At 32.4% G+C, this 21,535-nt stretch overlaps 4 protein-coding genes across 4 annotated transcripts; all 4 read left to right on the top strand.

The window, feature by feature from the left end:
• Positions 1–1,988: 1,988 nt before the first annotated feature.
• On the top strand, positions 1,989–4,763 carry LOC142635197 (uncharacterized). The gene is made up of 2 exons (XM_075809396.1): positions 1,989–2,024; positions 4,171–4,763. Exon 2 carries the CDS (start codon positions 4,182–4,184, stop codon positions 4,761–4,763), a length of 582 nt encoding a protein of 193 aa, XP_075665511.1. The 5' UTR covers positions 1,989–2,024; positions 4,171–4,181.
• Positions 2,889–3,946, top strand: LOC142637271 (uncharacterized). The gene is made up of 2 exons (XM_075811548.1): positions 2,889–3,239; positions 3,343–3,946. Exons 1-2 carry the CDS (start codon positions 2,889–2,891, stop codon positions 3,913–3,915), a joined length of 924 nt encoding a protein of 307 aa, XP_075667663.1. The 3' UTR covers positions 3,916–3,946.
• A 338-nt stretch (positions 4,764–5,101) lies between the features above and the next one.
• Positions 5,102–5,713, top strand: LOC142635196 (uncharacterized). Its single transcript, XM_075809395.1, has 2 exons — positions 5,102–5,204; positions 5,313–5,713. The coding sequence occupies exons 1-2, from the start codon at positions 5,102–5,104 to the stop codon at positions 5,711–5,713; spliced, it is 504 nt and encodes a 167-aa protein (XP_075665510.1).
• Positions 5,714–9,156: 3,443 nt separating this feature from the next.
• On the top strand, positions 9,157–10,096 carry LOC142633335 (protein DMP4-like). Its single transcript, XM_075807560.1, has one exon. The coding sequence runs from the start codon at positions 9,327–9,329 to the stop codon at positions 9,951–9,953; it is 627 nt and encodes a 208-aa protein (XP_075663675.1). The 5' UTR covers positions 9,157–9,326; the 3' UTR covers positions 9,954–10,096.
• Positions 10,097–21,535: the final 11,439 nt, after the last annotated feature.

Genomic DNA, 21,535 nt, shown 5'->3' with positions numbered 1-21,535 from the left:
TAAGAAATATCTCATTACATTACAAGCTTATATCTATAATTCGAATATATTATATTACTCATCAATGAAACAAAAAGGACCAAATTAAAATAACATAATTTTAGTTTAACTCTCAACATTACTCTTCATGAACTGTGATTTGAAATAGAGATTGATGGCCACCTCCCATCTCTGTTCATAAAAAGTCAATATCCATAAGTGCTTTTTTAGGTTTTGGGGTATTTCTATCATTTTTTAGGTTTTAGGGTCTTTTGGTCATTTTTTTAGGTTTCAAGGGTATTTTGGTCATTTTTAGGTTTATGGTGTATTTTTATAATCTTATAGGTTTTAGGGAAATTTTTGTCATTTTATAGGTTTCGGGAGTATTTTTGTCATTTTATAGGTTTCGGGGGTATTACAGTCATTTTTAGGCTTATGGGGTATTTTGGTCATGTTTTAGGTTTCGCAAATATTTTTGTCATTTTTAAGATTTAGGAGGTATTTTGGTAATTTTTAGGTTTTGTGGGGTATTTTGGTCATTTTTTAGGTTTAGGGATGTATTTTGTTCTTTTTAAGGTTTCAAGGGTTTTTGGTCATGTATAAAGTTTCAGGGGTATTTTTGTCATTTTTAAGGTTTATGGGGGGTATTTTGGTAATTTTTAGTTTTCAAAGATATTTTGGTCATGTTTTGGGTTTCAGGGGTATTTTGGTATTTTTTAGGTTTCAGGGATATTTCAACAATTTTAGAGGATTTAAGGAGTACTTTGATCATTTTGAAGTTCTAGGGGCAATTTGGTAATATTGATTATTGGGTAATTGGGTGGGTTAGGGTTTACTCATAATAAAACCCATAATAATTATGGTTGAGTTGGGTTTGAGTTAGAAGTAATTAGTTAAATGGGTAAAATGGGTAATATCCAAACCTTACCCAAAAAATTTGGGTAATATCCAAACCCTACCTGATTATCTTCTACCCATTAAGAACTAGGTATAATTTGAATATTTGAATCGGGTAGAGTTGAATATTCATTACCTAATAAGTATAGCCATCCCTAGACACACCCATAGCCCTCTACCTTGCTCTTCCAACACCATGATTACCAGTTAAACAAACATCTCCACCTCCTAAGTGTTTCTGACCAACTGGAATTGAAATCTCTCACTACTTATCTACACATAGTAATTGTCTTTCACTTGAGCTTCGTGTAATGACTTGCTCTTAGGGTGTGCAAATACATAGATATGGTGCGTGATGACAAAGGGTCTAGACTCTAGTCCAATCAGCGTTTAATATGTGATAAATCCAATCAGCAGGCAATGCCTTGCGCACGTTTATTTGGGTTCACTATGTGACTACATTAAAAAGGTACTCAGTTGTAGGGTGGTGCTCATTCCTTATTTGTGTCAAGTTAACTTAATTTAAGGTACATATGTTCTCCTCTAACGCCAGTATTGTGGTGAGTCAGTGGTGTTGTTCCGAGAGATTTTGATTTAGTGTCCGTTTGGTTGAGCTTTTAGGACCCAAAACGTAGCTTTTAGGAAAAGCTGGCAGTGGCTGGGCGTTTGGTGAAGCCTAAACGCAAATTTTAGATAAAAGTTGCGTTTTGAGGAAAAGGCAAAAATGCTGAAATCAGAAATGGTGGTCTGAAGGTCCATAACGAAAACGCGCATCAACGTTGGAAGCTATCCGTTGAGCTGAGACCAAAAATTACAGAATCACCCTCTCATCTCATTTCCTGCTTCGCTGAAATTGCTGTGTAATAATTCCTCCCATTTCTTCTCTGCTCTGCCTTCTCCGTGCTGCTACCGATCTCCCTGTGGTAAGCTTCTTCTTCTTCCTCTTCTGCTTTCTTCTTCCTCTTCTTCTTCGTCCTCTTCTTCTTCTTCCTCTTCTTCTTCTTCCTCTTCTGCTTTCTTCATTTTCTCTGAAGTGTAATTTTTTTGTTTTAAATTTTTTTTTTTCTGATCTGAGACAGGAATCTTGAAGGTACGCATTTGATCAAAAAGGCACCAACCAAGACTGATCTGCTACCAAAATCCACCAGGTACCAACAGTGATCCGAATTTTTTTTTTTTTTTTTTTTAAGATCTGAAACAGGGTGTATTTGATCTAACAGCTTTGTACCTTTTTGAGTTTTTGAGGGTTTGGAGATTTAATGATGACCCATTTGGTTCTTTAGTTGATTGGGTTTTGAAATTTGTTTGTTGATTGGGTGTATTTGATCTAACTTTGTTTGAAACCATATTATGATTTATTGATTTTTTTTTTTTTTAATGTTTATGAAACTCTGCATGTGTCTGTTAAATGCTAAACACAATGCATTTTGTCCAATAGTTTGCACACCTTAACAAATAGAAGAAAAAAAAGACCAAATAGCTTGAGGGAAATGAAGTTACTATCTTTAGCTAAGACCAATCAGCTGCTGCTGCTGGGGCATGCCCAGCAGCAGCTGCATCAGCGCCGCGCCGGGTCATGCCCAGGAGGAGCCATCAGGCGCCTGCGCCGCCTGCCGGGCATGACCCATCGGAGGAGCAGCGCCGTCATCGGCTCGCCTGTGCGGGGCATGCCCCAGGATCGTGTGGCCGCCGCGATGGGTCATGCCCAGGAGCGGTGCTCATTAGCGGCTGGAGGAAGCATCAGGCGTCACGGGGCATGCCCCAGGAGCAGCCGCACCAGGAGGCAGCCTACTTGAGCGCCGTCGATGGGTCATGCATAATATACTTCATATATACTCTAGGAATGCACTGCATAATAAAAAATATGAACTAGTTACTTGAGGAAATTCACATATTTAATTATTTTCACTCATTTATGTGTAAACTTATTTTTTATGTTATTGATTGTGTGTTTTTTGTATTTTTTTCAATCTTCTATTTTTTGCATTTCTTATGGTTGGTTAACTTTATAGATGGGAAAAAATTCCACTTCCAACCCCGAGGTAAAAAAGGCTAGAGCAGATTGGGATATTAATCCATCGTGGACAACTACTTTTTGTAACCTTTTTGTGGAACAAATTCAAGCCGGGAATAGAACAAAAGGTGCTGCCTTTAGACCCGAAGGTTGGTTCAATTTGGTGACCAAATTTAGTGAAGAGACCGGTCAAAACTATGATAAGGACCAATTAAAAAGTAGGTGGGATGTATTAAAAGGTGATTGGAGAGTGTGGGAAAAATTGAGGAATCTTGACACAGGTTTAGGTTGGGATGCAGTGAAGGGAACGATTGCCGCTCCTGATTGTTGGTGGGACCTGAAGTTGAAGGTGAGTTGAGTATTTTATTAATATGTAGTTAGTTGGAGATAGTTTTTTTTTTATTTTTTTTATATTATTCTTATATGAGTGAAATTACAATTACATTTTGTAGGAATTACCCAAAGCTAAAAAATTCCGAGAGAAAGGTCCACAGAATCTAGAACAACTTGAGATAATGTTTAGGGATGTTGCAGCAACTGGGGTAGCTGCATGGACCCCTTCTTCAGGTACATTACCTCCAACAATGCCAAAAGAGGGTGCTGGTGATTCAGATGGTAGCTCCGAATTTAAGGATAACCAATGTGACATGAGTTTAGACATTGGTAGTTTGCAGCAAGGAAATACTAGTCAATCACGTAGTTCAGGACAAAAGCGAGCTAGTGAATCAATACCCTCACGGAAGAAAAAGAAGAAGATAGGAGGAGCTGCAATGTTGGACAATCGTATTAGTGAGTTAATAACTGTATGTCAGAATAGGTCTGAAGGTACTTCTCGAGAGTCACCAAGTTCAATTGATAATGTAATGGCGATTGTGAAAGCACTTCCTGGAGTGGATTTTGCGTTTGTGGTTGAAGCTTCCATTCTCTTTCTAAAAAAGTCACGTAGGGAGATGTTCCTAACTTTTAAGGACCCAGAGTCACAGCTGAAGTGGCTACAAGCAATAATTTATAGGCAGCAGAAGTGACTAACCTGATGTGGTATTAACTATGTTGTATTAGCTTAAAACTAAGTTAGCTATGTTGTATGAACTATGTTGTATTTGCTATGTTGTATTAACTTTAAACTAAGTTATGTGATATTTAGTATTAGCTTTGGGCTAATATATGTGTAATGCAAACATATTTGAAATTTTCATTACAGTGTTATGTACTTGATGTTGTGAATTGTCTTGGTATGTTGTGAATTGTCTTGATTGAATATTTGTTATTTTGTTGTGTAGCTGAAACCAATATGGATGATTATAATGGTACTCATGAGAGTGGCCATTTTATGGAACTATTAATGGATGGGGATTACAGAAATTATTGTGATGATCATGATGGTAGTGATTATAACAATGTTGACAATAATAATGATGGTGATAACAATGATGGTGATAACAATGATGGTGATGATGATGATGATGATGATGATGAAAGTAGTGACAGTGATGATGACAGTGATAGTGATTCTGACAGTGATGATAGTAATGACAATTCTAACGAGGAGTTTTACCAGCTTGTGACAGTTACCTGTGAAGCAGTTGTGACATATTTCAATAAGTACATTAGTAAGACTCCTTGTCATGATTCTGAACAAACGGGGTGGGATTGGCTGAGACGCTGTATGGAAGGTAATGAGACTTTGTGTTACAATATGTTTAGAATGAGAAAGGAGGTGTTTCATAATTTGTGTCAAGTTTTACAACGTGACTTTGGACTTCAACATTCAAGGAATATAAGGTTAGAAGAGTTAGTGGCAATCTGTTTACTGATACTTGGTCATGGAACATGTAACCGAATGGTTCAAGAATTATTTCGGCATTCTGGGTGAAACCATAAGTAGACATTTTGAGAAGATGATCACTCTCGTTAGGTGCTCGCTTTGTAAGCATATGTAAAGCATTCGGATCCAACTTTTAGTGAAGTTCCAACCAAAATACAAGACCATCCAATTTATTGGCCACATTTCAAAGTATGTGTACTATTGTATATTTGAATAAGTGTTATTGTCTATAAGATAATACAATGCATGTGGAACTGAAAACTATTAATGTTTTTATTAGGATTGCATCTGTCATCAATTGATGGCACACATGTGATAGCGATTGTACCTACTGAGGAAGTCCATTCCATACTTTGGAAGACAAGGGATATCCAACCCAAAATGTGATGGCTGCATGTGACTTTGATATGTTATTCACATTTGTTTTGCCTGGATGGGAAGGTGCAGATACGACACCCACATTTTCTCTTGATACTATTCGTACACAAAGTAACAACTTTCCGCACCCACCACACCATGTTTGTAATTAGTTAATCAATTGTTCATTATAATGACATATTGTGTGTGTGTTTAATACAATTGAATTTCTTTGTTTAGGGAAATATTATGTAGTTGATTCTGGATACCCAATGATGCAAGGCTATTTGGCACCATACAAAGGGATATCATACCATCTTCAGGACTTTCGAAGGAGAGGTGGAGGCCCTAGAACTAGACATGAAAAATTTAATCATGCTCACTCATCTCTTCGATGTGTGATTGAGCGCACTTTTGGTGTGTGGAAGAATAAATGGAGAATTATTAGAAACATGCCATCTTTTCCATTCCATATCCAAATACTTATTGTATCTGCTACTATGGCTCTTCATAATTTTGTTAGACTAAATGATAGGGATGATAAGGAGTTCAACAATGCCAATGAAGATTCAATTTCTAGAAGAGAACGTAATAGTGAAGCATGTAGCAGTTATGAGCAAAACTCAGGAACTTTAACTTAACCTGCAATGGTGGTTCTTCGTGATTCCATTGCAAATTCTATTTGGGGGGGTAATAATTAGTAGTTGTATTTTTTTTTTTTTTTTTTGTATAATATCATGTAGTACAATTTATATTTGGATTATTGGTATGTATTTTATATCTTTTTACATTTTTATATAGCACAATTTAAACTTGGATTATTGGTGTATATTTTATCATCTTTTTACATTTTCATTTTGTGCTTCATGATGATGAAAATTATTTAGATTTAATTAATATTAATAAGAAGTCATTAATGGTAATAACAAATAATTATGCCACTAAAAAAGAATAATTGCCCAAACATTATTAAAATAATACCAATAATATAAATTTATTATTATTATTATTATTTAGTAAGTATATGAAGTAGTTGAATTATAAATATGAAATAAACTCCCTTATATATACATTGTCCTTTTTGGTAATTTGTCCCTCAAACTGCAACTTTTATAGTTTTAGCCAAACACTCAGCTTTTTCAAAAAGCACTTTTTAACAGCTTTTACCAAACACTCAGCTTTTTGAAAAATCACTTTTTCATTATGCACTTTTTCAAAACTCAACTTTTTCATTATGCACTTTTTAAAAAAGCCCAACCAAACTCACCCTTACTCAATATCACTTTTCCGCTTTTGCATATAAAGGTTTTCTTTTTTGGTTTGATATTGATGGCTGCCTTCTCGGGTTTGTTCTGTACAACAACTGTTGTTGATCCTTTGAGCAGCCTATAGAAATGGGGTCATTTCAAAAAATTGGAGGCCGTTTAGTAACGTTATTCTAGTATAACGTTGTTTGTATTTTTTGAAAATATGTGTGAGTGAAAAGTGTGTGAAAATATATGTAATGTTGTTTAAAACTGAAAAATGTTGCTTAAATAACCATACCAAACAGCTCCTTGATCGCCATGGAGTACGTTAGGGGTGCCTAAGGATATGTCAAATTTCAAGGTTCTAAGTTTCTAGCCCTTGTCATTTTGAGGGTGCCTTTTCATGCGTCTGGGATCTCAAGGATTGTGATCTTGGAAGAGCCAATGGTGTTTGGAGCATGATGTGTATTTCAATCGAATGGTTTCATGAAAAAAAATAATCTCCTTGGCTTACACAATACGTACAAAAGAAATATCCTTGTCCTCATGTTTCAACGCTGGCTTATCATTCTAATGATGGGAATATCATGTATTTGGTGATTGATTATGAAACTTGCAGAGCAAAACCCTATAGTGGCGGTACAATAGTGGTATTTTGTGGCACCACTATAGACCCACTTTTTTGTAGTGTCAAGACCATCCTAGCTTGGAAAAAAAATTATTATATATAAATTTTAAAAATTTTATGATTTTTTTACCACTAAAAAAATTTGTTATCACCCTAAATTTATCTAGGCCCAACATAAATAATCTTTCGACAAAATTTGTCAACAAACTTGGTTGTAGATAAATGCTACAACTCCACTTAATATATATTTTTTATTGAATGTGAATTTTGACAAATCCATCGTTTAATTACATTTTTTTTCTTATATCCTCAATTCCTTTAAAATATCAATAAAATCAAAGATAAATAACTATATTTTCAATTAAATGTTTAAATTTTGAATTTTTGTAGTTTAAAATTATATATAAAAAATAAGTTTACGGATCAAATAGTATATAACATCTGATTAACATGAAAATTGACATGAAGCATAAAAAATATGCAATTCTACTATTAAAATTTCAAAATATGTAGCCATGTTAATATGTTTAGTAAAAGTTGTAATCTTAAATTCTAACTAAGTTGTAATCAAACTTTGGTCCATTGAACAATATATTAGGCTGTATATAAAATTATCTTTTTATTTTTATATAATTTAAGTTCTATAATTCCCTAAATAAAAATTCATAGAGCCATACCAACCCCCCCCCCCCAAAACGAATGCAATCATTCCTTTCCCTTCACTTGTGTACAGACTTGTCCTTGGGTTTATGCTTCTCCTTTTTCACTTGAACATGCTACATAAATAAATAAAAAAATCAATAAGATAGGGCATACGAATTTCTAGAGAGCCAGGAAATGACGCGGCTACAGTTCAAATTTAATGGGAGGTTACCCATAAATAAGGACTTTTTTTTTTTTGTTGAGAAAACATAAAGAGATTACCCATAAATAAGGACTTGACAGATTATTTTACTGGTCCATACAAAGAGCTTAATTTTAGTGGGAATATACCTCGACACTAAATTTTACAACCATAATTTAACTTTATGTTAAGGACATAAACATCATTTTAAATATGTATACTTTTCCAAATCTTCTCAAACACTTCCTTTTTTTTTTTAAGTACAAACCCAATTTAGTCCGCTTGAAGTAATTAATTACCACTCAAGGCCGGAAATTCTACTTCTCACAGAGAGGAATGAGTTCAGTACAATTTGTCTTAACAGGACTTTTTGAGAAATGCACAAATTAACAATAAAAACAAGGAAATTAAAAATACTTAGTTGATAATAGTGAGATTGCAATGCCTAAGTTACAAAGAGCCTAATTCAAGCAAGGCAAAATTGACCCACTTACACGTTCCAAACTCTGCTGTTAATTCCAGATTCCAGATACAAGAGAGCCAATGCCTTTGGTTTGGATGTTTGATTGTGTGTGTCTTGTGTGAGAAAGTGTTCCTATTTATATATATATATATATATATATATATATATATATATATATATATATATATATATGATGCTTTGACAGTTAATCTTATTCATTACCATGTGCCGTGTTGTTATTGCTCCATTTCCATAAACCTTGACCCGAGAATCATTTTATAGTCGAACATGTCAATGACATGGGATTTCAAATATTTCCTATGATATACATTTTAAATTTTTAATAAATTTATATTGGCTAGGATATTGTCAGGTGTAATACTTGTAATACTTATATAAATTATATCTTTGGCCTAACACTCTTCATTTAGAAAGTATTCAAAGTTCATTAAACCCTCTCCATCCCTCTACTTTGACGTAAAATCTGGCACGCTTGCCAATCTTTTGGCATCAACCATATGATCAGTTACCACAAAAGGCCTCTCAAAATAATAAGAGCATTTATATGGCGGCAACTATTGCCACTAAAAATATATTTTCTTGTAAAGAGTCTCACCTTAAACGCTACCAACAAGCAAATGCTTTCTTTTATGATAGCCAAGCTTGTAGCCATTGCGTCTCAGCAAAACAAATAACATGACGCAAGCAACAAAAACCACTATGCCGCCCAACTCACACTTTATTATTGGAACTCATGTAAGATGATCTCTCTCCAGCAAACTTTTTGAAAGCTTAAAAGTTTCATAATGGTGAAAACTTTTCCAACTAATTTTCAACATTGACATGAACCTAAAATTCTCCTCTCCAAAATCTGGAGAAAGCTGCGTTTTTTATCCCTTATCTTACTGTTTTCTTGCAAGACATGCCTATCCAATCTTTCCACCCTTTTCCTCCACTCAATTTCTCTTTCTTTCCAATACTTATAAAACACTAGCTCACAAGAAACATGCATGTTCAGACAAATTAACAGGAGATCAAAACAAAGGAAAAGAGAAGGGAAAGGTTTTGTGCCATGGAGATTAAGGTAGAATCTGATTCCAACCATCAAGATGAATCAAAACAGCCCCTCTTGCAAGACATAACTGAAACAGTAGAGAAAACTCTGATACAGAAAGCCATTAGTCAGACATTTCAGAGCACAGCTCATTTGGCCAATCTTTTGCCCACTGGATCAGTCCTTGCTTTCCAACTTCTGTCACCCATTTTCACAAATCAAGGTATCTGTGACCCGATCGGCCGGTTCATGACTGCTGCACTTGTGACCCTTTGTGGGGTGTCATGTTTCGTACTAAGCTTCACTGACAGCTTCAAGGACAAAAAGGGAAACATCTGTTATGGGTTTGCCACCACCAAAGGATTGTGGGTCATTGATGGTTCAGCTACCCTTTCACCTGAACTTGCTGCAAATTATCGGCTAAGATTAATAGATTTCATGCATGCTCTCATGTCAATCCTGGTATTTGTAGCAGTCGCACTCTTTGATAAGAATGTGGTTAGTTGCTTCTTCCCAACGCCATCGGATGAGACCCAAGAGATTCTTACAAGATTGCCAGTTGGAATTGGTGCCATTAACAGTATCTTGTTTGTTGCGTTTCCTACGAAGCGCCATGGAATTGGCTTCCCCCTCTCTGCAAATTAAGGACAACAACAAAAACTCTTCTTTTTTTTTTTCTTTTTTTTTTCTTGCAATATATTCATGCCGTTTCAAAAAGTTTACAAAATCTGTGGATTGATCTGATCGTAAAATTGTTACATTCAGCTCTCTTTGAAGTTTGAATTCATAAGATGATTCTTTGCAGTTTGCAACTGAACCATTTAGTTGGTTGGAAAGAGCCTATTCATGCTTGTCAAATTACAGGAACTTGCTAATATTTACAATGCAAGGTATTGTGACAGTAGAGCTGGGGTAGGATTTTACGATAGAATACTTATTCCATTGCAAAAATGGGTATTTCTGTTACAACAAAACAAAGACAGTAGTATTAATCAATGAAAAAAAAAATCTCAAATATTTATACAGACAATTTAGTTGAACTTAGGCAGTAATAGCCATTACCAAACAATCAGCCAAGAGCGCTTCTTTCTTTCCTAATTCATTAAAGATAAACTTGTCTATTTCCTACCAGAATTAAGTATTTACTGCTTTGCAACTAATCCATATCATACCAGGAATAATCATATTGTATATTATGTAGACCATAAGTTTGGTTGCTTACGTACAGATTCACTTGTGCTCAAACATTCCAAATATCTCTTATTTCTTTTCAGCATAATAATATTAACTATCGATAATATAGACTTTCGTATTTTTCTTTTGATGAATAATTTACATGGTCCATTATTCGATCGGCTGGTAGTTGTTGCTTGAGACCACAACAAAATTTTAATTTGGATAATTATAAGTTTACATTGTACTAGCAATGAAAATCTTACATTGCAAATAGAATGTAAACTAAGAATTTTCATATTTTGGTTTTTAGATCTTGGTACCCAAAACTCATTTAAGTGATAACGGGGGCAGCAGATGCTTCAGTTCTTTAACGGAAGGTTCCTCTTCAAAGGATCACCCATAAATGTTAAAATTCATTTTTGTAAAACAGAATTATTTTCGGGTATAGATTTTCTTAAGTTATCTGTTTCAACATTTTGGTACTTCAACAAACTAAGCATTAGGTGAAAAGTATGAGAGCAAAGAATATAAAAGATTCTAGATTTCAATTAGTAGCTACAGATAAATATTCCATTAGGTAATTGATTGAACGAGTTACAAATTTCAATTAATGATCAGACATTTTTTCTTTTTGAATTTTCTTTTTGTTGAATAATTTGTTCACTTATTGTCGTTTGGTCTAGTCAAATTTTTGTTTGGGTTTTTATTTTGTTGTTATTGGGGTTAATTTTTTTTTTTTGTTGGTTTAAGGGGTTAAGAATTATATTTAAGGAGCTGGAATTATTTTTAGACTAATTCTACATTTACAATATTTTCACAAAAAATCCTATGCAACAATTTATTATTGGTGGGTTAATATCAATGTTGGGTCCAAATTAAAAATAGTAACAACTTATCACATATGATTTATTGTAAATTTGTTTTAAAAATGTTATAAATATATATATATATATATATATATATATATATCTATATCATTACTCTTATTTTTGTTAAACTTAAATTCTTGTGATTTTCAAGTTAGGGTGGTCAACCACCACGCATCCTTGGTGCGGTGGTCAACCACCACGCATCCTTGGTGCGGTGGTCACTTCACAAGTATAAATACTTGTGGGGTGTGGGGGGCAAGAGCCAAAATTTAAGTCTCCAAGAGAAAACTTCACACATATATACAGTTAAATTAGGCTAGATTCTATCTTGTATATATATATATAAAAAAAAAAAAAAAAAGTTAGGGTGGTCAACACAAGTTAGTTTAGTGTATATATATATTGCGTGCACACACATACATACACACACACTCACCCATTAAGAACCGGGTATTACCCAAAATATTTGGATTGGGTAGGGATGGCCATACCCATGAGGAATGGATATCCAACCCTACTCGATCCAAATATTCTGGATAATATTTAGTTCTTAATGGACAGAATGTAATCAGGAAGAGTGTGGATGTTACCAATTTACTTATTATTACCCATTTAAATAATTACTTCTAACACAAACTCAACTTAACCCAATTATCATGGGTAAACCCTAACCCACCAAATTACCCAATAATCAAAATTACAAAATTGCCCCTAAAACTTCAAAATGACCAAAGTGCCCCTAAAATCCTCTAAAATTGCCGAAATACACCCTGTAATCTAAAGCATGACCAAGATACTCCCAAAATCAAAAAAATTACCAAAATACCCACTAAACCTTAAAATGATAGGAAAATACCTTCGAAACCTAAAACACGACCAAAATACCTCCTGAAACCTAAAAATTACCAAAATACCCCATAAACCTAAAAAATGACCAAAATACCCCCAATTCCTAAAAATGACCAATATACCCCCTAAACCTATAAAATGACTAAAATACCATTGAAATCTATAAAATGAGCCAGAATACTTCCGAAACCTAAAAAATAACAAAAATGCCCCTAAAACCTATAGGATGTTAAAAATACACCTTAATTAAATAAATAAAATGACCGAAATACTTTCGAAACCTAAGAAAATAACCCCGAAACCTAAAAAATGACAAAAAATACTCCAAAACCTAAAAACAAAATAATTAAGGATATGGACTTTTTACGAACAAAGATGGAAGATGACCATCAAGCTATATTTCAAATCACAGTTAATGAAGAGCAATGTTGTGAGTTAAACTAAAATTATGTTGTTTAAATTTGTTCCTTTTTGTTTCATTGATGAGTAATGTAATATTTTCTAATTATAATGTAGGCTTGTAATGTATTGAGCTATTTTTTAAATGGTTAGACCTACTGTTATGTAATGAGATATTATAAATCTTCTTGATAAGTGATGTGATGATGATGTTAGGTCATAAGAAATAAGGATGATTCTGATCAAATTATTCAAGCTTGACGCCATTACACTCAAGCAAAGGTTGATGGTCGAATTCTTTATAATCTTTATGATGATGCTAAAGTTAAGGTAAGTTTTAATTTGAAGTGCTATTCTATTTATTATATTTTTTATTTTAATAGTCTAACTTGTGTTTTAGTTTGCTTGTTGTGTTTAGGCTGCTAAAGGAAAGTCTAGTTATATTTGTAAGATTGTGGAAATGTTTGAGGCTGTGGATGAAAGTTTTTATTTTTATTTTTTTATTTTTATTACAGCTTAGTGGTATTATAGAGTTGAGGATATGGTAAGTGTCATCTTAACACCATCTCTTAATTGATTTTGGTCCTCAATATTTAGCTTGCTAATGCCTAGTTCTAATTTATTTTTTTTCCACAAGTCATACAGAATTGTCATAATCTTATCGAGAGCAGGCGCATATTCTATATAGAGATCCAGAATGATAAACCATTGGATTTTTTTGTAGAAAAATTAACAATTGCTAGGATTCCTTTGAATGTATGATTTCAAGTTCTTATATATGTTCTCTGATTTCTATATAATGTGATAATAATTAAAGTTTGTTTTTTAGGTTGATCCTGCAAAGAGAAAGTCAATTCCTAATTGTGATTATTATTATGGCATGCTATATTTGTTGCCATATTCATCATTTGTTAAGTTACTAGCTTGTTGGAATCTTGTGTTATTCACATCAAATTGTATTTGTGTAGTTTTTTAAATTTGAAAGACTTTATTTTCATTTCTCCTATTTTGTCATCCTTATAAACTTGTAGGAGAGAGGTATAGTAGCTGTGAGGCATCATTGACAATTTCTTGTGATACAATATGAATGGGGTTGAACTTAGAAAAGTTTCTAAAGTTCAAGATCACCCTAAGCCAAAGGTGACATTGCTAGACCTTTACTTCGGTTGTGGTGATATGTCAACTGGGTTATGTGTTGGAGCTGATTTGTTCGGTTTACATCTTGTTACAATAAGTTCAATTCTTTAAGCCACAAAATATACAAAACTCAATTTGATGTCAACTTATCATCATCATTATGTCTTGGAACTAATTTATTTCTTTTTTCTACTGTTGTAGAGATGGGCAGTTGACTTGAACCAATATGCTTGCGAAAGTCTCAAGTTAAATCTTCCGAAGACAAAGGTAGATTGTTCGAGTCTATCTTCTTCTATTGATGTATAGTCAATTTCGTGCTTAAGTGCAAGGCTCTAATATTAATTTGTCATTGGAAAATCAGGTTAGAAATGAATCTGTAAAGGATTTTTTGTTGTTTTTAGAGGAATGGGAAAAATTATACTGTTATTTTTCCCTAATAAAAATTAATGATGTTCCACAAGAGTATGTGGATCTGTTTGGAACAAAAAATGTTGTTGATGATGGTAGTGGTGCTGATAATGATAGTGATGAGGTAGATGGGGAAGATTAGGAGATGTTTGAAGTAGAGAAGATATTAGGTGTATATTATGGAGACCCCAAAGATATATAAAAAAAAAAACATGTGAATTATATCTTACGATATTTAAATTTCAAACCAAAGTTTAAAGTGATTTGTAGAAAATGTTTGTTAAGCATGCTATTTAGAACCAGTCTATCAGTCTCTCCTTTTATAACTCATGTGAACTCTACATTTGATTGAAGGTTGTGAATACAACTATGTCATTGTGCACCTACACTAACAAAGCTGTACTATGTTACTAAATAGTTATTTACTCCATAATGTGCTTGCAGTCATTTGATGTTTTTATTTTATTTTTGATGATAATAAGTTATATTTGAAGACTTCAAATAGAATTATACATATTTTTTCTATGTTTTTCTATAGAATAATTTAAAAAATATTGATCAATATGTCCCAATTCATGCACTTGACATTCTTAAATTTGTCAATATATTGCTAAATTGAAGTCTACTATCATCTTAGAATATTTACATGGAGAAGCTAAAAGAAATTCAATCATGTGCTCTCTCTAATATGGTAAGAAATTTGTAAATTCAATGAATTGCTGTTTTTTGGTTCATGTAAGCATGAAAAAGGGTTGTTTGTTTTTTGAGTACTTGTGGCCTATGACTATGATTATTACTCAATAAATTTTAAGCTATATTTTTTGATATCTCATTTTGTGTTTGAACTTTCCAATGAATGTAATATTGTAAAATTTTAGAAGTATTGCAAAAGTTTAAAATTCAAAGTTTTTTAGAATAATAAATTTTTTGTCTTTTTATGACAATTGGGTCTCATCATCTCTTGTATTTAGGTTTGCTGGAAAGGTTATGAAGCTAATGAAAACACTTAGGAGTCAATTAAAGGATTGGCTATTTCATGGAATTGAGTTCTATTACATTTTTATGGGATATGCTATTTTCTTATAAATTTTTCTAATTATATATGCATGTAGATATTTTATAGTTATGGTCCATTTAATAGGAATCGTATTAAGACTATAAAGGAATTTGTCACTAATGGTTACAAGTCAAAGATCTTACCTTTGTTAGTAAGATTGTCGTAATTGAAATTTGTAGGGATATTTTATGAGTATTGCAAAATAAGCAACATACCCATGAAATTTCCCTACTAATTCCAATAATGACAAACTTACTGGTAAAGCTAAGATCTTTAACTTGTAACTATCGGTGACAAATTCCTTTATAGTCTTAATACAATTCTTGTTAAATGGAGTGTAACTATAAAATATCTACATGCATAATTAGAAAAATATGCAAGAAAATAGCACATCCCATAAAAATGTAATAAAATTCAATTCCTTGCAATAGCTCAATCCCTTAATTGGCTCTCAAGTGTCTTCATCAGCTCCATAACTTTTCTAGGGAACCTAAATACAAGAGATGACGAGACCCAATTGTCCTAAAAAGACAAACAATATGCACATTCTAAAAAACTTTGAATTTTAAACTTTTGTACTACCTTTGAAATTTTACAATATTACATTCATTGGAAAGTTCAAACACAAAATGAGATATCAAACAATATAGTTTAACATTTATTGAGTAATAATCATAGTCATAGACCACAAGCACTCAAAAAACATACAACCCTTTTTCATGCTTACATGAACAAAAAAACAGCATTTCATTAAATATAACAATTTCTTACCATTTTAGGGAGAACACATGATTGAATTTATTTTAACTTCTCCATGTAAATATTCTAACATAATAGTAGACTTCAATTTAGCAATATATTGACAATATTAAGAATGTCAAGTGCATGAATTGGGACATATCAATCAATATTTTCTAAATTATTCTGTAGACAAACATAGAAAAAATATCTATAATTCCATTTGAAGTCTTCAAATCTAATTTATTATTGTCAAAAATAAAATAAAAATATCAAATGACTGCAAACACATTATTGAGTAAATAACTATTTAGTAATGAAGTGTAGCTATGTCAACATAGGTGCACAATGACATACTTGTATTCCCAGCCTTCAATCAAGTGCAGAGTTCACATGAGTTATAAAAGGAGAGACTGATACACTGGTTCTAAATAGCATACTTAACAAACATTTTCCACAAATCACTTTAAACTTTGGTTTGAAATTCAAATACTCTAAAATATAATTCAAGTGTTTTTTATATGTTTGGGGTCACCATAACATACTCCTAACATCTTCTTAACTTCAAACACTTCCTCATCTTCCCCATCAGCCTCATGACTATAATTATCATCACCATTACCATCATCAATAATATTTTTTTTTCCAAATAGATCCACATACTTTTGTGGAACATCATTACTTTTAATTCGGGAAAAATAACAGAATAATTTTTACCACTCCTCTAGCAACAACAACAAATCCTCTGGAGATTCATTTCTAACTTGATTTGCCAAGGATATACTAATATTAGAGCTTTGCACTTAAGCATGAAGTTGCCCATACATAAATAGAAGAAAATAGACTTGAACAATCTACTTTTGTCTTTGGATGGTTTAACTTGAGACTTTCACAAGCATACTGGTTCAAGTTAACTGTCCATCTCTATAGCAGCAGACAAAAGAAATAAATTAGTTCCAAGACATAATGATGATGATAAGTTGACATCTAATTCAAGTTAGTATATGTGGATGCCCCAAAAAAGGAGAAAAAAGCTAGTTTAGGGCTTTTCTTCTATTTCTTTTGGTTTATCGCACATTGGGTCCTTGGTGACATGACTCTTTGTGTGCATGTGAGTAAAATGTTTACTAGATAGATATCATGTGAGTACTAACTACTATCATGTGAGGAAGCATGCAAATAAAGGAATAGTATACAATAGCATGTGAGTAAAATGTTTACTAGATAGATAAATCCTTAATTATGCTATTCTAAGGAAAAGTTTTAAATTACAATGCATGAACAAGTTTTACAATGTTAACTCTATTTTCATTTTTGGAAGAAAAGTTTGATAGAAAACACATATCTTTGAAGAAAATTTTTATTGTTTTAAGAGAAGTTTTAAAAACCATTTTCAACATTTTTTGAAATAAAAGATCTCTTTTGAACAAGAAAAGTTTGCAATGGGAAATATTTTTTCATTTTTTTTTTTAAAAAGAAAAGTTTTGAAAAGTACCATTTTTTTTAGTGGTACCAAAAATTTGGGGGACAAATTTGAAATTTCAAATAAATTCATTTTAGCAAAAGGAACCTGTTAATTTTGAAAAGATTCATGGGTTTATTTTTAGAGAAGAAGATTTACTTTCAAAAAATCCCATGATTTTTGAGAAAATGATTTGAAAAAAAGAGCTTTATTTTGGGAAAACATTTTTGTAAAAGAAAGGGTAACTAAAAAAAGGTTTGGAAAATTTCTTTGAAAAGTTACATGGGGTTTTCTTCTTTGAAAAGATGTGAGTAAAAAATCCCATGAATTTTCATGATGAAAGGGGATTTTGTATTAAAAAAATTTCATGGAAAAATTGCTTTTGAACAAAAAAGATTTTAAGAAAATGTTCATGGGTTTTTTTTATTTTTTTTAAAAAGAAATTTGGGTTCCAAAAATCCCATAATTTTTAAGAAAAAGAAATATCCCATTAAAGTTTTGCTCATTCAAAAGATTTATTTTCTTACATTTTTTGAAAGAAGCTCCAACGTGGTAAAAGAAAACTTTTTTTTTTTTTTTGAAGAAGGAAGAAATTTTTTTTTTTTAATTTTAAAAAAGATCTCATTTCTGGATTTTTTTTAGAAAAAGGAAAAGATATTTATTTTTTAGAAAGAACATTTTTAAAGGAAAGAAAAATTTTGGGGGTCAAAATATAATTTTGGAAAAATTTTAGGGTCAAAATATAATTTTGTGAAATTTTGGGGTTAAAACACAATTTTGGAAAAAGGGAATAAAACTTTTTTATTTTTTAAAAACCATTTCCTTAGAAAATCATTATAAAAGAATTTTTTTTACCCAAGCTATTAATTTATGGCAACATTATTGGTAAGAAAAGTAAAGAGCAATAATAGGTAAGAGTGCTATAAATTTAAAGACAAGTAAAAGAAAGTGCTGAAATGAAATGACAAATAAAGTAAATTGTTGGAATATAAATGATAATAAAATAAATTTTTGAAATTTAAATGAAAAGGAAAATAAAGTGCTAAAATTTAAATGACAATAAAAGTAAAATGCTGAAATTTAAATGAAAATGAAAATAAAGTGCTGAAATATTGTAAATATTTGTTAAAAAAAGGCTTTTTAGAAGTCCTTTTTAAATAAATTTTAATCTCTTTCAAGCCCTATGGGTGCTTCATCAAAAAGAGATGGAAGTTCTAAGCTATCAACCATCCTTATGATACCCATATTGTACTTTACTTGGGGTTTAAAATCCATTTGAAATGGATAGATAGAAAATCTTTTTTTTAGGTGACTAGATAGAAATATATATATATATATATATATATATATATATATATATATATATATATAAACAACATATATATAAACAAAAACATAAAAATTCCTAGGTGCCTAGAAGAAATGAGATTTCTTCCCCCTACGGGTACTTCCCATATAAAGTCTAGGAGATTGTTCAATACCCATCAAGGAATATAACCACAGCATCACAACCAACAACAAATAATATAGACATAAAGATAAAAAGATAGATACACAATAATAAAAGCTTGGAATTTAAAGCAAGTAAAATGAAGAGACAAGATAAATAAATAGAGATTCATATATATAAATGGATGATGCTACAAGAGGAGGGGTAAAGAAAATGAGGATGGGTATAGTTACAAGAAAAACTATCCCATCCCTATAAGCTTACCTACAAGAAATTGGTAAAGAAAATGGGGACGGGTATAGTTACAAAAAAAAACTATCTGATCCCTATAAGCTTACCTACAAGAAATTACAAGTAAAAATGAAAGGTCTTTTTTATGATGGGTGTGGGGAGTAAAAGGACCCAAATGGGCATATGGGCCTTTGGACTGTAGCATGGAGGGCCGACCTGCTCCAGAATTAAACTCTACGAATTGGCCCATACGCCGAGGATCCGAGGGTACAGCCGAGGACGAGCTTCTCCTCAGACAGATCCAAGAAAACTCAAGACTTCATTATGAAGGTTAAGGCACAACTCTGGAAAGACTAATGGTTAAAGGGGGACACCCTGAACCTTCTAGATGCACCAGTGTTAAAGAAAATATCAAGGGCAAAGGCTGCCACCTCCGCATTAAAGGCTCTGCACCTACCTCCCTGGCCGCATTGATGGGAAAGTGACCCCTGAACAGTAGGGCTGAAACTTCTAGTCACTGTCCAAAAGGTATCAGGGGAGGAAGTATTTAAGGGGGGTGGAGGCCAAAGAGAAGGGGGATCAGCAACAAAGAAAAAAATGAAGAATTGTAACTTTTAAGTAAGAACTAGAAATAATACAGAAGTAGCCCTCGGCTTACGTCCGAGGAGGCCTATTTACAATTATCTTTTGTTATTTACATGTGTTTGTAACTCTTAGTCCGTTATCAAGTTCTCAGCACTTCTAATCTAGGTTTCAAGCCCACGCTCTACAAATTTTTTTGTCCAAGGCTCATTGGGCCTAAGCCCGTAGTTGTCTTTGGGTCCAGGTGCAATTGTGCACTTACAATGGGTTTCCTAAAGGGAGGAGAGAGAATTTTTTTATTATTATAGAATTTGTAGAGATTTTTCCAGAATTTTTGCACTTTTTTCTCTCCATTTTTTTTTTATCTATCTATTTTTTTGTTATTATTACAAAACAAAATGGGGAGTATTTATAAGAGATCCAAAAAATTGGGAGGCTATGTGTAGTGTGTCATGACACACAACACATAGCCTCCCATTTTTGCCACCTCATCAGACTATTTTGTCTTTTTTTCTTGTTTCTAGTCCAATGTTCATGCAGCTGTTTGGAGGTATTTATGAGCTTCGTTTTCTTCAAACTTTATATCTCTGGAAAGATCTGGATGTCTAGTTTCCATTGGTCTTGACCTTGTAAGATTTGGAGTTATGGTTGCTAAGATATCGCATTCAAAAGGAAGGTGACGCAATGTTGAAAATTCTGTGACGTTTTTCCTTAAACAATCTGTTTCTCCCAAACCGTAGTAGATATCATCATGCCCTTTTTATGAGAGGCAGTCAAGACCTCATACTTCAAGTTGGTTCAGCCATATTGCTCTAGTTCTTGCCCAATCGATATAGTTTGGTTGTGTGAAATTGGTCCAAAAACTAGTTGTTTTTCCTGGAAAAAAAGTGAAGTATTTATTAGGGTTTTTAGTATTTTTTTGATATCTCATCTGTTTTAACCCTCGATTTTGGCCTATAAACTATCGTTTCGAAGGGAAAAATATGCCTTTTAAGATAGTCCAAAATTTAGCTTGATTAGAGGGTTGAATAAAAAAGTCAACTTTTGACCATACTCGATTAGGGTTTTGGCCTCAATTGCTAGCAAAAGGGTTTTTAAATGTTGTGTACCCTTTAATCCACTATCCAATCATTTTTTTTTTTTACACTCTTTGGCTTCGAAACTTGCAACTTTTCACTTATTTATTTTTTTTTTTGGATTTTGGCATTTGTTTTGATGCATAGATCAGGGCTGGACAAAATACGATATCAACAGTATATTTTGTGATTTAAAGAATAGAACTTACTGTAACAAGATGTAAACCGAACAAATTATCTCCAAGACATATCCTAGTTGACATAGCACCACAACTGGAGTTAGGGTCTAGCAATGTCACCTTTGGCTTAGGGTGATCTTGAGCTTTAGAAACTTCTTCAAGTTCAATCCCATTCATATCATGTCACAAGAAATTGTTGATGAGGCCTCACAACTACTATGCCTCTCTTTTGCAAGTTTACAAGGAGGAAAAAATAGGAGAAATGAAAATAAGGTCTTTCAAATTTGAAAACACAAATACAATTTGATAACAAATAACAAAAAATTCCAACCTGCAGTAACTTAACAAATGTAGTGGGTTACAATTAACTTAATTGGAAAAGACTCTGATAGTTGAATAAGAGACTTGGGGTTCAATTCCTGCCTACATTAAAAACCGATTAGTGTTTTGGTCTAATGATAAATGGCTATAATTAAAAGCGGACACTATAAGTTAAAACTTTCTCCAAAAAAAAAAATGTAGAATATAGCAATAAATAGAGCATGTCACAATAATAATCATAATTGGGAATTGACTTTCTCTTTGCCGAATCAACCTAAAAAACAAACTTTAAT

Source organism: Castanea sativa, chromosome 5, assembly GCF_040712315.1.
Source record: "Castanea sativa cultivar Marrone di Chiusa Pesio chromosome 5, ASM4071231v1".
In the NCBI taxonomy this organism is placed as follows: Eukaryota; Viridiplantae; Streptophyta; class Magnoliopsida; order Fagales; family Fagaceae; genus Castanea; species Castanea sativa.
This window is presented reverse-complemented; position numbering and strand designations above follow the sequence as displayed.